Source organism: Salvia hispanica, chromosome 2 (genome assembly GCF_029641045.1).
Source record: "Salvia hispanica isolate PSC_SH4W2 chromosome 2, Shi_PSC_v1, whole genome shotgun sequence".
NCBI classification, from domain to species: Eukaryota; Viridiplantae; Streptophyta; class Magnoliopsida; order Lamiales; family Lamiaceae; genus Salvia; species Salvia hispanica.
This window is the reverse complement of record NC_142693.1, coordinates 32,992,581-33,006,120: the sequence shown is the minus strand read 5'-3', so window position 1 is coordinate 33,006,120 and position 13,540 is coordinate 32,992,581. Positions and strand designations below refer to the sequence as shown.

General features: G+C 38.5%; 1 protein-coding gene and 1 long non-coding RNA gene across 2 annotated transcripts; both read right to left on the bottom strand.

Moving 5' to 3' along the window:
- Nucleotides 1-1,836: 1,836 nt before the first annotated feature.
- LOC125193000 (uncharacterized) lies at nucleotides 1,837-2,902 on the bottom strand (the record flags this gene model as incomplete). The annotated part of the gene is made up of 2 exons (XM_048090702.2): nucleotides 1,837-2,196; nucleotides 2,354-2,902. Coding segments are annotated over 2 exons (909 nt in total), but the record flags the coding sequence as incomplete, so codon positions are not given.
- A 7,422-nt stretch (nucleotides 2,903-10,324) lies between these two features.
- Nucleotides 10,325-11,702, bottom strand: LOC148932211 (uncharacterized). The gene is made up of 3 exons (XR_016135633.1): nucleotides 11,406-11,702; nucleotides 11,152-11,305; nucleotides 10,325-10,983 (listed from the first exon to the last, which is right to left on the bottom strand). It is a non-coding gene; the product is annotated as an uncharacterized LOC148932211 (long non-coding RNA).
- Between the last annotated feature and the right edge of the window lie 1,838 nt (nucleotides 11,703-13,540).

The window sequence follows — 13,540 nt, the reverse complement described above, 5'->3', positions numbered from 1 at the left end:
GTTACAACACTTGCACAATTAGTTGAAAAAGATCCATATTTTTTTCATGGATTCTCGTTTCCATGTTCAAGAAACCTTCTACATATAGCAGCAATGCATGGACAAACAACCGTCGTTGAAGAAGTATTGAAGCTTAATCCGAGGCTAGCACGAACTTCAGACTCCCAAAAACCATCCCTAAATTGCTCGATGGGAATTCATTCACAAACCCTAAATTGCTCGATGGAAATTCTTCTGCGACGATCATCGTCTGGACCAGCCACAATCACATCTCCGTTTAGTCTCGATAGACCTAATATTCCTATCACATAGTCATATATAGACGGCGACGATAACGAACACACAAGATCGATGTGTAGTCGCCGTAGTAGTGTCTGTGTTCGTCGTCGTCTATGTGTTGTTACTCCTCTACTTCACAAAATAAAGTTGCATTAATTCTCATGCCGCCCTAGGGGTCATCTTCCTTTGGACGGAGGGAGTATTAACTATTAACTCAAACTCTTACCCTTATCATCACTTGTTAAGACACTTATTTTAATAGTGACTTTATGACGTAACGACTGTTTTTTTCTGCCGTCGTGAACAAAAACACGCCACATCATTTTTCATATCATTTGAAAGATTTATAAGTGTCTATTTTGCTACAAATTTTAAAAAAAGGTGCCAAAATCAAAATTAGATTAAAGATAAAGGTTCATTTAGCTGATGTCAAAATACAGTTGCAATAGTTTAAAAAAATGTTTGCAACGGTTTTTGAGACGTTATTCAAATTTATTTTGGCAATCCAAGAATTGGGCCGATTCATAGATTAGGCTCTTTTCATAAATTTGTTTTGGACAAAAACTTGAGGCCAATATAAATCATACTCGATTTAGAACCTTCCTTTCATATGTTAGTTCCTATTTATTTTACTATTTTCTTTCTCCGTATTATATTTATATCTTTTACCTTTTTTAATTATATTTTTTTTCTTTATTTTTTCTATTTTTTGTATTATGTTATACTCTCTCCGTCTCAACTAAGTTGAATCATATTCCTTTTCGGGATGTTTCAACTAAGTTGGGTCATCCTTTTTAAAACAAAAAAATTCAATCACTATTACTTTATTCATCACTTACTTTACTTTATCATTATTTCTCTTACTTGATTACTATTTCTTACTTTTCAACACAATTTCTTAATCTCCGTGCAATGTTTGCCTCAACTTAGTAGGGAGGGAGGGGTTATATCTTTCTATTTTTATAATTTTTTTATTTTTCTTTGTATCATAGTTTATTATGTAATTGCTCTTTACTACTCCATCTGTCCCATTAAAAATTAAACGTTTTTTTTTTGTTGTCTCATTAAAAATGAAATATTTCCTAAAATAGAAATAATTTTATCTCTCCTTTACTCTCTCTTCTTTAACTAACAAAACAACATTACATAAAACCATATGCTAAAAAGCAAACATTTCATATTTATTAGAACGGAAGGAGTACAAATAACAATCCATTTTTTCATTAAATTATTTATTATCTATATTAAGTTTAAGCAGCAAGATGTACCTGCTGCCTCTTCTTAATTAATGAGCCACCAACGATACACATGCTTCACACCAACAAAACATCCCGGGATCATTCCGAGTATGATCATCAGCATCATTAACACCAGCATAGTATAGTTTCGTTTGGATATCATAAGCTCATCTGGAGTGATCGCTTTGATCGACTCTGAGAAGGTGATCATGATAGCTATCAGCGCCGTACCCATGGTGGTCATGGACAATGATATGAAGATAAGTGGGTAAACGGCATGCTGGATCTTGATGCTGAAGAAGAACATCCCGATGAGGCATCATATGAAGGCCATCAAGTTGGCAAACATAATGTTCAGGTATGCATCGGGATGGGTGGACTCCATCACAGCCTCGCCGGCTTTGTGAGAGGACTTGTCGTCATCTTCACTCCATACTCCGCCCGGGGGATTGATGGCCGACTGGAAGGCCATTGTGGCGATCAGGACTGCCACCACCATTATGGTGCTTCTCATCTCGGGGATCACCATGAAAAGTGAAACATCTGTTAAGAGCCTTTTCATCTTTAAGTAGTTGACGGTGGTTGGAGGACTTTCGATCAAGATTTGGAGGGCAGTTTTGCCCATGGCGTTTGTTGTTCGAAGCTTTAGGGCTTTCTTTTCCACCAAGTATTCTATAGTCTGAAATTTGTTGATTTAATATATGAACCGACTATGAATCAAAAGATTGAGATATCATTATTAAAGTTAAATCTATTTTTCAATAAGCTACCTAGTTTAGTTTCTAAAACAACAAATAATGAATTGAACAAAAAGGAAAGATTTGGTGTATAATGACCTCAAGTTTACCGCACCTTGCAGCCAAATGCAATAATGTATCACCATCATCATCCTTTACACACACAAGCTCTCCCAACTTCTCCACCAAAACCTTCAACGCCCTAAGCTGAGCATGTTTCACACACAAATGCAGCACAGTCTGTCCACGATGCAGTCTCTCCATCGCAGGCATAGAACTCTCTAGAAGGAGAATTTCTAGAATCTCCACATGCCCATTCATGGCTGCCACATGAATTGGATTCATGCCTTGTTTGTCGCGCCACCAGCACATCTCCGGGGCTACCGACAGCAATGTTGAGGCAATCTCGATGTGCCCTCCTGTTGCTGCGAGGTGGAGAGGCGATGATTCTTGAGAGTCTGAAATGCGTGCTAGCTGCGGATTAATCTTCAACACTTGTTCAACAATGGATGTTTGTCCATGCATTGCTGCTATGTGTAGAAGATTTCTTGAACATGGAAATAAGACTCCATGAACAAGATATGGATGCTCTTCAAGGAGATGTACAAGTGTTGTTACATCTCCTTTTGATGCAACGTTCTTGATTCTTTACTTCTTCACTCACCATTCTTTATGACCTTTGTTTCTCTACTTTCTGTTGGGTTACAATCTCATCCCACATCGGTTGAGGGAGGGAAGTTGGAAGGTGTATATAATTCTTATCCAACCCCAATTAGTATGAGGTCTTTTGGGAATGACCCAAAAACAAATCCGTGCAGGCTTGACCCAAAGCTCACAATATCAAACTAATCTTGCAGTCGACGATCCTAACAAGTGGTATCAGAGCACAAGTGGGCTTGGGTCGGGTCCTGAAAGACTCGAGTTAGAGTCGAGCCCTGGATGACCTAGGGGCCAGGGCTGGAACGACCCATGTTTGTGTCGACCAAGTCCTCGATGTGGTCTCGGTTTGAGGGAGGTTTGTTGGGTTACAAACGATCCTAACAAGTGGTATCAGAGCCTAAGTGGGCTTGGGTCGTGCCTGGATGAGCCTCGGTAAGGGTCGGGTCCTGAAAGACTCGGGTTAGAGTCGGGCCATGGATGACCTAGGGGCCAGGGCCTGAACGACCCATGTTTGTGTCGATCGCGTTCCCGATGTGGTCTCGGTTTGAGGGGAGGTTTGTTGGTTTACCAACCCATCCCACATCGATTGAGGGAGGGAAGTTGGAAGGTGCATATAATTCATGTCCAACCCTAATTAGTTTAAAGCCTTTTGGGAGTGATCCAAAAAAAATCCGTGCGGACTTGACCCAAAGCGGACAATATCAAACTAATGTTGCTGTGGACAGTCTTAACAAGCTTGATTCTTTACTTCTTACTATTGGTTGGCTGAAAGGAAAGTTTCCACTCTCTAACATCACAAGATTTCTTAAAAAAAAAACATCACAAGATTTCTCTCTCTCAGTATTAAAAATCAAATGTTTCATATTTAACACAACGGGTTTTAATGCGTAATTGTTAAAAAATAAGAGAAAATGAGAAAAAGTAGTTGAAATTATATAGTGGATAGCGGGGCCCATAAACCATAAAGTAAAAGAGGAGAAAAAAATTTGTAATAAATCAATATGAACTATTTTCATGACATGGATGACAAAACAGTATAACATATTCTATAGAACGAAAGGAGTACCTGTTTTGTCTGCCTATACATATTTCATTTTTTCATTTTATTCAGTTATTCATTACATTTTTTAGTTTCATTTTAACCATAATTTGTAAAAATAGAATTTATATTCTAAAAATAAGATATTTATTAGCGGACAAAAGGACTATAGTGTCAATATTACTATAAATAATGTTATGAAACTTATTAAAAGTATAGGAAAAGAAACTGAAGACCTCATATAAAGTTTGACCAAAATTAAACAGGAAGTTGATTATGCATAAAGCAAGTGTAAAGTAGAACACAGAAGTGGGGAAGTAATTGTGCAGAAAATTAACTGAAACTGGCCATTAAACATTGTCAGAGTTCTTTGCTGCAGCATTAACACCGTATATAAGTGCAATGGACATTAAACAAGATATTATAAAAAAGGCTTAATTTGCAACAACAACATTTCAACAATTACACCAAAAATGTATAGTTTCATTTTCATCCTCTTTCAGTTAATCATCTTCATTAGGAAATTGTAGCACTTGTTTTGTACTACTCCCGTCTCCGACCAAAAAAAAAAAAAAGCTAGTTTTACTATTTTGGATCCAAAAAAAATTAGACCAATTCTAAATATAGAAAATTTTAAATAAATACTAACCCTACATTTCATTTTAAATGTAGATCCACTATTCATTAACACTATTTTCACCTCATTTTTCCTCCCTCTCTTTTACTTTACTAATTACGCATTAAAACTCGTGTCATTCACAACTTTGTCTATTTTTTTTGAACGGAAATGATAGTAACTAAATGCAAGTTGCATTTACATATTACTTGCATATTTTCTAATTATTCGTATTATGGTTTTAACCCTTGTAAAGGAGTACAGTATGTTTGATAGGCTAGTTTTCGTCACTCGGAATTGATCACTATTTGCACTATATGTTGAATATTTGCATGAAAAAATGCTATTTAGCAGGGAATGGAGGATTAAGTTGGAAAACTGCTTAATGAAGGCATGAAAAGGAAAACATGCAAGAAAGAGGGCAAAATGTCATGAAATGGAAGAAAGTGAAGGAAGAAAGCAAAGAAGACCCAAACTGCCCAAGTTGTTGGACTGGCCAGTTTGAACCCGACGGGAAAATGATTAATGCCACTTTCACACACTTATCAAGGACAACTCTCACTTGCTACACACGCCCATATCTTCCCTTGGAGAGTTAAAAAGAAGGGGAATATCTTTTATTGGATATATGTATTAAAAAACCTTAACTTTCCAAGAACCACTAATCACTTTATCACTTGTTTAGTTTAGTTAACTTTCTCTCTAGGAAACTTTTCTCTCTTAAGAAGAGAGATTTCAACTTCAAGGCTGCCACGATCATTGTTTACAATGGGTTGAAGTAGTAGTAATTTAGTAGTAGTGTTTATTTTCTCTAGTTGCTTGTTCTTAACTTTTGGAGTTCTTTTGCATCAATCTCACTCTTAGTTATTGTTGTTGTTCTTGTTTTAAAATCTCATTTCAAGTAGTAATTTCTCTAAGTATTTGTGTATTTAATGTGCTTTAAAGTTTAGCTCTTGTTTATTTTCAGTTTTTAGCTTGTTGATTAGTTCTAGTGTTTGTTATGTTCTTTTTTGGTTAAAATTTCTTTCCAAGCTTTTTAAATCAATTTCTCAAATATTTTCTTAGTTAGTTTATAGTTCAAAACGTGGAGAAAGAGTTGGAGAAGTTTTGAAAAAATTAGTCATGGTGTTGTGTGTTTTCGGCGCCTCGTCGGGTGTCATTTTCGTATAATTTCGATGAGCTCAGTTCTTGAGTGTTCTTTCATCATGTTTATGTGTTATGCAGCTCTCTTTTTCTTCTTCAATGAGTCTTTAAGTTTCAGCTTTTCATTTGGTAGTTTCAATGCATGTTTAGGTAGTTTAATTGATGATTTTGTGTTTTCCTTTGTATTTTTAATTATGTAAGTGTAGAATTAGGAGCCATGATTAGCTTTTAGGAGTTAAGTTAAAGATCCATTAGTTAGAAACTTTTACCCACTAGTTTTAACAATTGGACAATAGCCTTAAGGGAACACAAGTACCATCACCTTTCACCTTTTAGCTCTCCCATCTAATATGTCTTTTAGGATCAGATTTATAACTCTCTTTCCTCCTTCTCATTTTCAACTTTTAATCACATTAGTTTAGGATTTTTAATCCCACCTTTTAGATGTCACTTTCCTAGTAAATTAGCCTCCCTAGCTTTCTTCTTAGTTCTTGTTGCTTCTTTTACTTATTAAATTTCATGACATAGTTGGTCTCTTCCCTTATGTTCTTTTTATTCCCGAAAGTTCATGTTTTGCTAAGTGTTGTAACTTTCTCGCTACTGCTTTTATTTTCCTGCGAAATTGCCCAGTTTATCAACTTGTTCAGTCTATGTTCCAGTTTAAATGCTTTCTTTTACCTGCATGTTATTTTCACTTTTAGTTTCCAATCTTAGTTTAAGTCTTGTTTACATTTTGTAGTTCAATTCCCACCCCTAATTTAGAGCATGGAGGCATCTCCAAAACCTTTTTAAGTGTAGAAATACATAACTGATGCTACCAGTGACGAAGCCACTATGGGGCTTGGGGGCCACTGGCCCCCCAGCTAAAGTATTATTAGTATATATATCTTATTTAAATAGAGAAAATCTCAGCTAGCGCAGTTGGTTTGCTCCCAGGCCTCTAATTTTAGTGTCCCAGGTTCAATTCTCCTCTTTTACACACTGATATATTTTTCTTGTTTTATGTCCTACTGTTTTATAATCCTTCTTCTGTGTCCCAGGTTCTAATCCCCTTTTAAACAAATCGATTTATTCTACTTGTGCAATAGTTTTGTCTAACACTCTTTTTCTCTATAAATCTAAAATAAATGAATTTGTATACTGTATGCCAAAAATTTACCTAATTAGATAAACAAGAACATATCAAACAAAATTTACACCTAATTAGATAAACAAGAACATATCAAATAAAATGAATGTATCCAAAACTTTATTTGACAATCATATGTTTGTAACAAACATATCAAATAAAATGAATGTATCCACAACTTTATTTGGCAATCATATGTTTGTAACACCATGGTATCTTTTTGGTTATTCATAATTTAATGCCTAGTCTTTGGATTATTTACCGCTCTAGCAATCTTTGTAATTAATTAGATCCCTTCGATTTCTATGTGAAATTGTGTTAAATATAATCTTGAATTGATCTGGGCCGTTGAATAGAGTGGGCTCATTTGTGCGGATGTGATCCAGGCGAGGGAACACATAAATACGAACAAGAAGAGCAGCTTATTTCAGTTAGAGAAATCAACACACATTAGATCATCGAGAGGGGAAGAAACGCTTACAGTAACTATTCCAATTCAGTGAGGAAGAAGAGAGTTAGATCTTGTATAGTGTGATTCTTGAGTGTTTGTGCGTTGTAATTTCAGATCAAAATTGCGAAATCCTTTCTCCTGTCCGGGGATGTAGGCTTACGCCGAACTACGTAAAGTTCTCTTGTCGATTTACTTTCTTGCTTGATCGATCATCAACCTCCGTTTATAACAAGTGGCGCCGTCCGGTGGGAATTGAAGAAGAGAGCTTGGGCGATTACAATTGTTTTTCTCTGGTTTTGGGGCTGTTTTCTTTCTACACGCCATCTGTTCGAAGAATGGCTACAACAAGATATGATACAGAAAAGTTCTCTGGTAAGAATGACTTTGGGCTATGGCGCATCAAGATGCGGGCTATTCTCATTCAGCAAGGTCTAGGAGATGCTATCAAGACATCAAGTGCTTGATGAGAAGGAAAAAAACAAGAAGCAAGAAATCATGGAAAAGGCACACAGCTTGATTATTCTCTGTCTGGCCGATAATGTGCTGCGAGATGTAGCCAGAGAAACAACCGCAGCAGGTATTTGGCAAAAAACTTGAATCTCTTTACATGACTAAGTCTCTAGCAAATCGCCTATTCATGAAGCAAAGGCTGTACTCTTACAAATTTCATGAAGATAGGAGTATAAGTGAGCAATTGACTGATTTCAATAAGGCAGTAGATGATTTAGAGAATATTGATGTGAAACTTGAAGATGAGGATAAGGCAATCCTATTACTCAATGTGTTGCCAAAGAGCTATGATGATATGCGAGATACGATGCTCTATGGTAGGGAAAAAACCATCACCCTTGAGGAGGTACAGTGTGCTTTGAGATCTAAGGAGTTGAGAAAGAATTCCTCGGGTCAAGAATCCAGCAGTCAGGTTTTGAACGTTGGAAAATTCAAGGGGAAGAAAAAGAAATTCAACCCCAATGGTGGTCAGAAGTTTCAGAATCAGAAGCAAAAGGAGGGTGAAGGTAAAGAGACAAGAATCTTCCACTATTGCAAGAAGCCCGGACACCTCAAGAAAGATTGTTATTCATGGAAAAGAAAGCAAAATGAGGAAGGGGGGATTCAAAACCAAGCTGATGTTGCAAAGGAGATCTAGATTGCCCAAGTCATGAATGTGACTGAAAAGGGGATTGAGAGATCCTGGATCATGGACTCAGGATGCTCCGTTCATATCTGCTCAAACAGGAGTTGGTTTGAGAATTTTGTAACCTCTCAAGGATCAGTGATGTTGGGCAATAATCAGATCTGCTATGTTGAGGGCATTGGAGACATCAGGTTAAAGGTGCATGATGGATTAGTAAAGATTCTTACCCAAGTCAGATTCATACCAGAAATCAAAAGGAACCTAATTTCCCTTGGTGTTCTGGAGTCAAAAGGATATAGGTTCTGTTCTGAGAAGGGCTTAATGTAGATATCTTTTGGTGGTAATGATGTTATGATGGCAGAAAGAAAAAATAGCATGTATTATCTTGTTGTAGATACAGTTGTGGGCTCCTTGAATTTTGCAGAGAAGCAAGATGCTATGGTCTGGCACAATAAGCTAGGACACATTGGAGAAGTTGGTTTTAGAGAGCTAGTTAAGAAGGGAGTTGTGGCTGCTGATGTATCCAGAAGTTTGAGAAATGTGAACACTGTGTCTTAGGCAAAAGCAAGAAATTTCCATTCAAAACTGGGAAGCACACTTCTAAGGCAGTTATGGATTATGCTCACTGTGATCTATGGGGGCCTGCAAATCCAGCAACTATGGGAGGTGGAAAGTATTTCATGTCTATAATAGATTATTTCTCCAGGAAGGTTTGGGTTTTCATTCTCAAGGAAAAGTCTGAAGCCTTTGTAAGATTCAGAGAATGGTGTGTCGAAATGAAGTTGAAAAGGGGCACCATGCTTAAGTGCTTGAGAACTGATAACGGATTAGAGTTCTTATCCAAGGACTTTGAGAAGTTCTGCAAGGAGAATGGCATACAAAGGCATAGAACTGTGCCTGGGAATCCACAACAAAATGGAGTGGTGGAGAGAATGAACCGCACTTTGTTGGAGAAGGTCAGATGTATGTTGTTTTCTTCAGGTCTGCCTAAAGAGTTTTGGGGAGAAGCATTTGAGATTTTGACATGAATTATATTCATATGAGTCTTTGTTTTATTTCTAATACTTTTATGTCGAAGAGTTTTACCCGGACTGCTACTCACTTATTTTCATATATCCGATTTTTAATCTTATTTTTTTATTTATTTGCACTTTATTTTCTAACGATAACCAACATATCTATATCTAGTTTCTATTACGTATCTCTATTTTTTTTCCTCTCATTATTCTTCTATATCTCTAGCAGCTCTCCATTGCCCATGTTGCAACAATTTATGGCCATACCGACACTAAAAAATACTTAGAACTCGGGCCCCCCAATATAAAATTCCTGGCTTCGCCACTGGATGCTACTGTTCCTCGTGGGTTCGACACCCTAACTAACCATATGCTAATTAATAGTATTTTGAAAAGTGAGAACTTATAAATATTGTTGAATAGGAAGAGACACATGCCTACGACACGCGTGCAAAACCCCGACCTTTCAATGTTATTTTGTTTTGTTGAGAAATAAATTTAAATTGATTCTGTGTGATTACTATTCGACATTCCAACTTGTGACACACGTTAAACGATTAGTATTTTCCACTTAGCCGTCCATAGTATTATCATTTTGTCTTTGAAAACGATAATGAATAAGATATCAATTTGAAATCGACAGTAAAGAAGAAATTAATTTCAAAACGATTAACAATAGTAAAATGGTTTACACGTTACTGTTGTCAAAAGATATCAACCGAGATATCTGCAAAAGAAAGAGAAGATTGTGAGAAGATTGTGGGGATAATTGATTGACTAAAATTATGTAGAGAATATTGTAATTAATTGAGGTATCTTTCCATAGATAGGAATCAATCTTCCCTATATAATTAGAGGTTGTAAACTTTGAAAATATATCATAGAAAAATAAACGATCTTCTATTCCCAATTCTCTCTGTGTTCTTATGCCTAGCAAGATGATTAATATCGCCTCTCTTGATTACCATCTTTAAGATGGTATCAGAGCAGGTTAATCCGGGCTTGAGACTCAGAAAATTATCATCATAGTCTCGATACCTTCCCCGACCTTTTGAAACCTGCAAAACAGCCACAAATCAAGATGTCAGAATCTGACTCTGAATCCGAAAAAAACCCAATCTCAAACACCCCTGTAACCCTTTCTGCTGATCAATTCGCAGAACTTTTGAGACTAAGTATGTCTCACAAGCCTCCAAAACAACAGCCACAAGATGAACCCCAACCAGAATCGTTGGGAGAGATCAAACTCCTCACAAGGCTCGACGGGGACAATTGTCCTCTATGGGCGAGAATGATGGGAAGGGCCATCGGAGGGAAGTGCCTGACATCTCACATCACAAGAGTTTTAGACCCTCCCTCTCCAACTGATCCGATCTACCCTAAGTGGCAGCAACACGACCATTGTTGTTTCAATTGGATCATCAACAACATCGAGCCGTCTCTCGTAAACCAAGTTTCTCAATACGAAACGGCCAAAGACCTATGGGAAGGTCTGGCAATCACGTATGGCAGCGGAGTAGATCCATTCCAAGTATCGGACCTGCACAGACAAGCATATGGAATGAAGCAAGGAGGGATGGCATTGGAGGCACTATGGAATAAATTCCAAGACCTATGGCTATCCATAGACAGCCGCGACCCCAATCCCATGGATGATCCCGCAAGCATAAAAAAATACAATTTAAACACTCAAAGACACAGAGTCTACCAGTTCTTGTGGGCTCTCGACGACAAGTACGATCCAATCAAGAGAGAAATTCTAAACAAGGACCCGTTCCCAGATGTTAGAACAGCTTATGGGATCGTGAGGCGAGAAGTTGTCAACGCCGGAATCCGGTCATCCAAGACCGAAACAAAGGATTCTGAAATCGGAATCGGTCTCAGTGCGGTAGACAGACACAGGGGCTTCAATCAACCCAAATTCCAGTCTAATCGCAAGGAAGAAGACAAGAGTAAACTCACATGTACGCATTGTGGGGGAAAGAAGCATACCAAGGAAACTTGCTTCTTAATCCATGGATATCCCGAATGGTGGGAAGATATGAAGAAGGCAAGGGCAAATCGAAGTTCGAATCGGGGAGGAGGTGGAGGCCGGGCAGCCATGGCCATTGGGGAGCGAGCTACCTACACCGAGAATCGGTGGCTAGAGCACGGTCTGAAGGTAATAGACCGGAAATTAACATCGCCGGAAGCCAAACGACGGCGGCTGAGGTGCCCACCGGTGGGAATGTCGGCGCTAGTGTTTCGAAGGGGATGGGGGTGACGGCTAGGGTTGGGGAAGAAATGGGGCAGCATTTTGTTTTAAACACCTCTACTTCTCCCATATTCGAAATCGATCCCCCAAACTCCCAGTTATCCGAAAATATACCCCAGCAACAGCATACCTTCCATTTTCAACCCTATGCTTCACAAAAGACTCAAAATCCACCCCAAACCTCCAAAATATCAAAATAACCCCAAAACTGGCAAAACTCTACAAATCGGACCACAATAGTTAGAAAATATCGACATTCAGCCCTCCATACCTTGTAAAATTTCCTTTGAACCCCTTGCATGTTCCTCTATAACCCAATCAAATACAAAAGATACCCAGTGGATATTTGATTGCGGAGCAACCGACACAATGTCATTTGATGCTTCAGACTTCCTAGCCATTTCAAAATCTCTCAAATCCTATGTCCAAACAGCCAGTGGATACCTAGCGCAAGTCCAGGGGGCGGGAAAAATTAATATTTCCCCAACCCTAATTAAGCCTATCTAACTGTCTTTTTGTTCCGTCATTATCCCATAAATTGTTATCCATTAGTCATGTGACTAAAGAACTAAATTGCAAATTGCAAATTGCAAATCCTGTAGTCATCCTCGCTTGCTCCTGCTGGCCGCCTCTGCGCCTTACAGATTTTGCAGAACTCATTTAAGAATTCGTAGGGTCCCTCGAAACACTTCCCACAGTATGTTGGTAGGATTGCAATAACGTGGGGTTTCACATCACAGGCTGTCTTGCCTGGGGCGACCACTATGGCTTGCGGGGGATCTCCGTCAGCATGCGCAATAAGCGTCGCGAGCTCGGGGTTGTCTTCACCTTGGTCGGCCATTCTCACTAGTGCTCTTACTGGTTGGAGTGGAAGTTCCGGAAGTTGGTACTCCAAATCTTCTTTCTCCTCGTCGCTACTCGTGCCTAGGTCGGACAGTGCTGTCGAAAGACCAGAACGAGTGGTAACTAGTATCGTTTCTCGGGGAAGTATCCTTGGTCTCCACTAGCCAGGAGCCGAGCTACTTCTCATAAATTGAAAATAAAAAGAAAAGGAAAATTATAAAAGTATATACACCAAAAAGATCACACACAATAACAGGTATGAACGCCATCCATCCCCGGCAATGGTGCCATTTTGAAAGTGCAGGTTTTCGGTCGAGTGTGTAATTGCAAGAGTGTATCCAACTGATCAGGATAAGATTCCCGACCTAGCTGAGTCGTTGGCACAACAACCGGAACCTGGTATCAAATAAATTTCCTCAACCCACTTCTACTGGTTAGTATAATGGAGGTAAGGGTCGAATCCCACAAGGAGGGACACGTTCGGATAACTGTGGTGACATTCCTGGGTGTTTTTGGTTAGCTACCACGCTTTGGGTTGGGATTTTACCTAGGCGAGAAATAAAGATGGTACTCTACTGACTAGTAGGCGTGAAAATAACAGGCACGTGGTTGTGTTCGTGGAAATAGGGGACACGGTATCTCAGAGGCATGTGAAAAGTAGACAGTTACTAAAAGAGGAAATTTAGAACACAAGGCATATCTTGTGGCTGGTTGGCTTTCTGACGAGTCTGGAAGGTACAACTGAAAAGTAGGAGACAAAAGCAAAAGTAACTAAAAAAGTAAAAGTGGTCCAAGACAAAAGTTGATTTTGACGTTTTCTTCTTCACCAAGTATTAACAGAAATCATATGAACACAAACTCCATGACTAAACTCAGATCCATAACTTCAAACTCAAGATCCATTGATTAAAATGCTCAAACTTAAAATGAACGACGGAACTGCAGTTTACCTCTACTGACTAACATGCAAGGTGGTGATTACAATGCAGAACAAAAGACT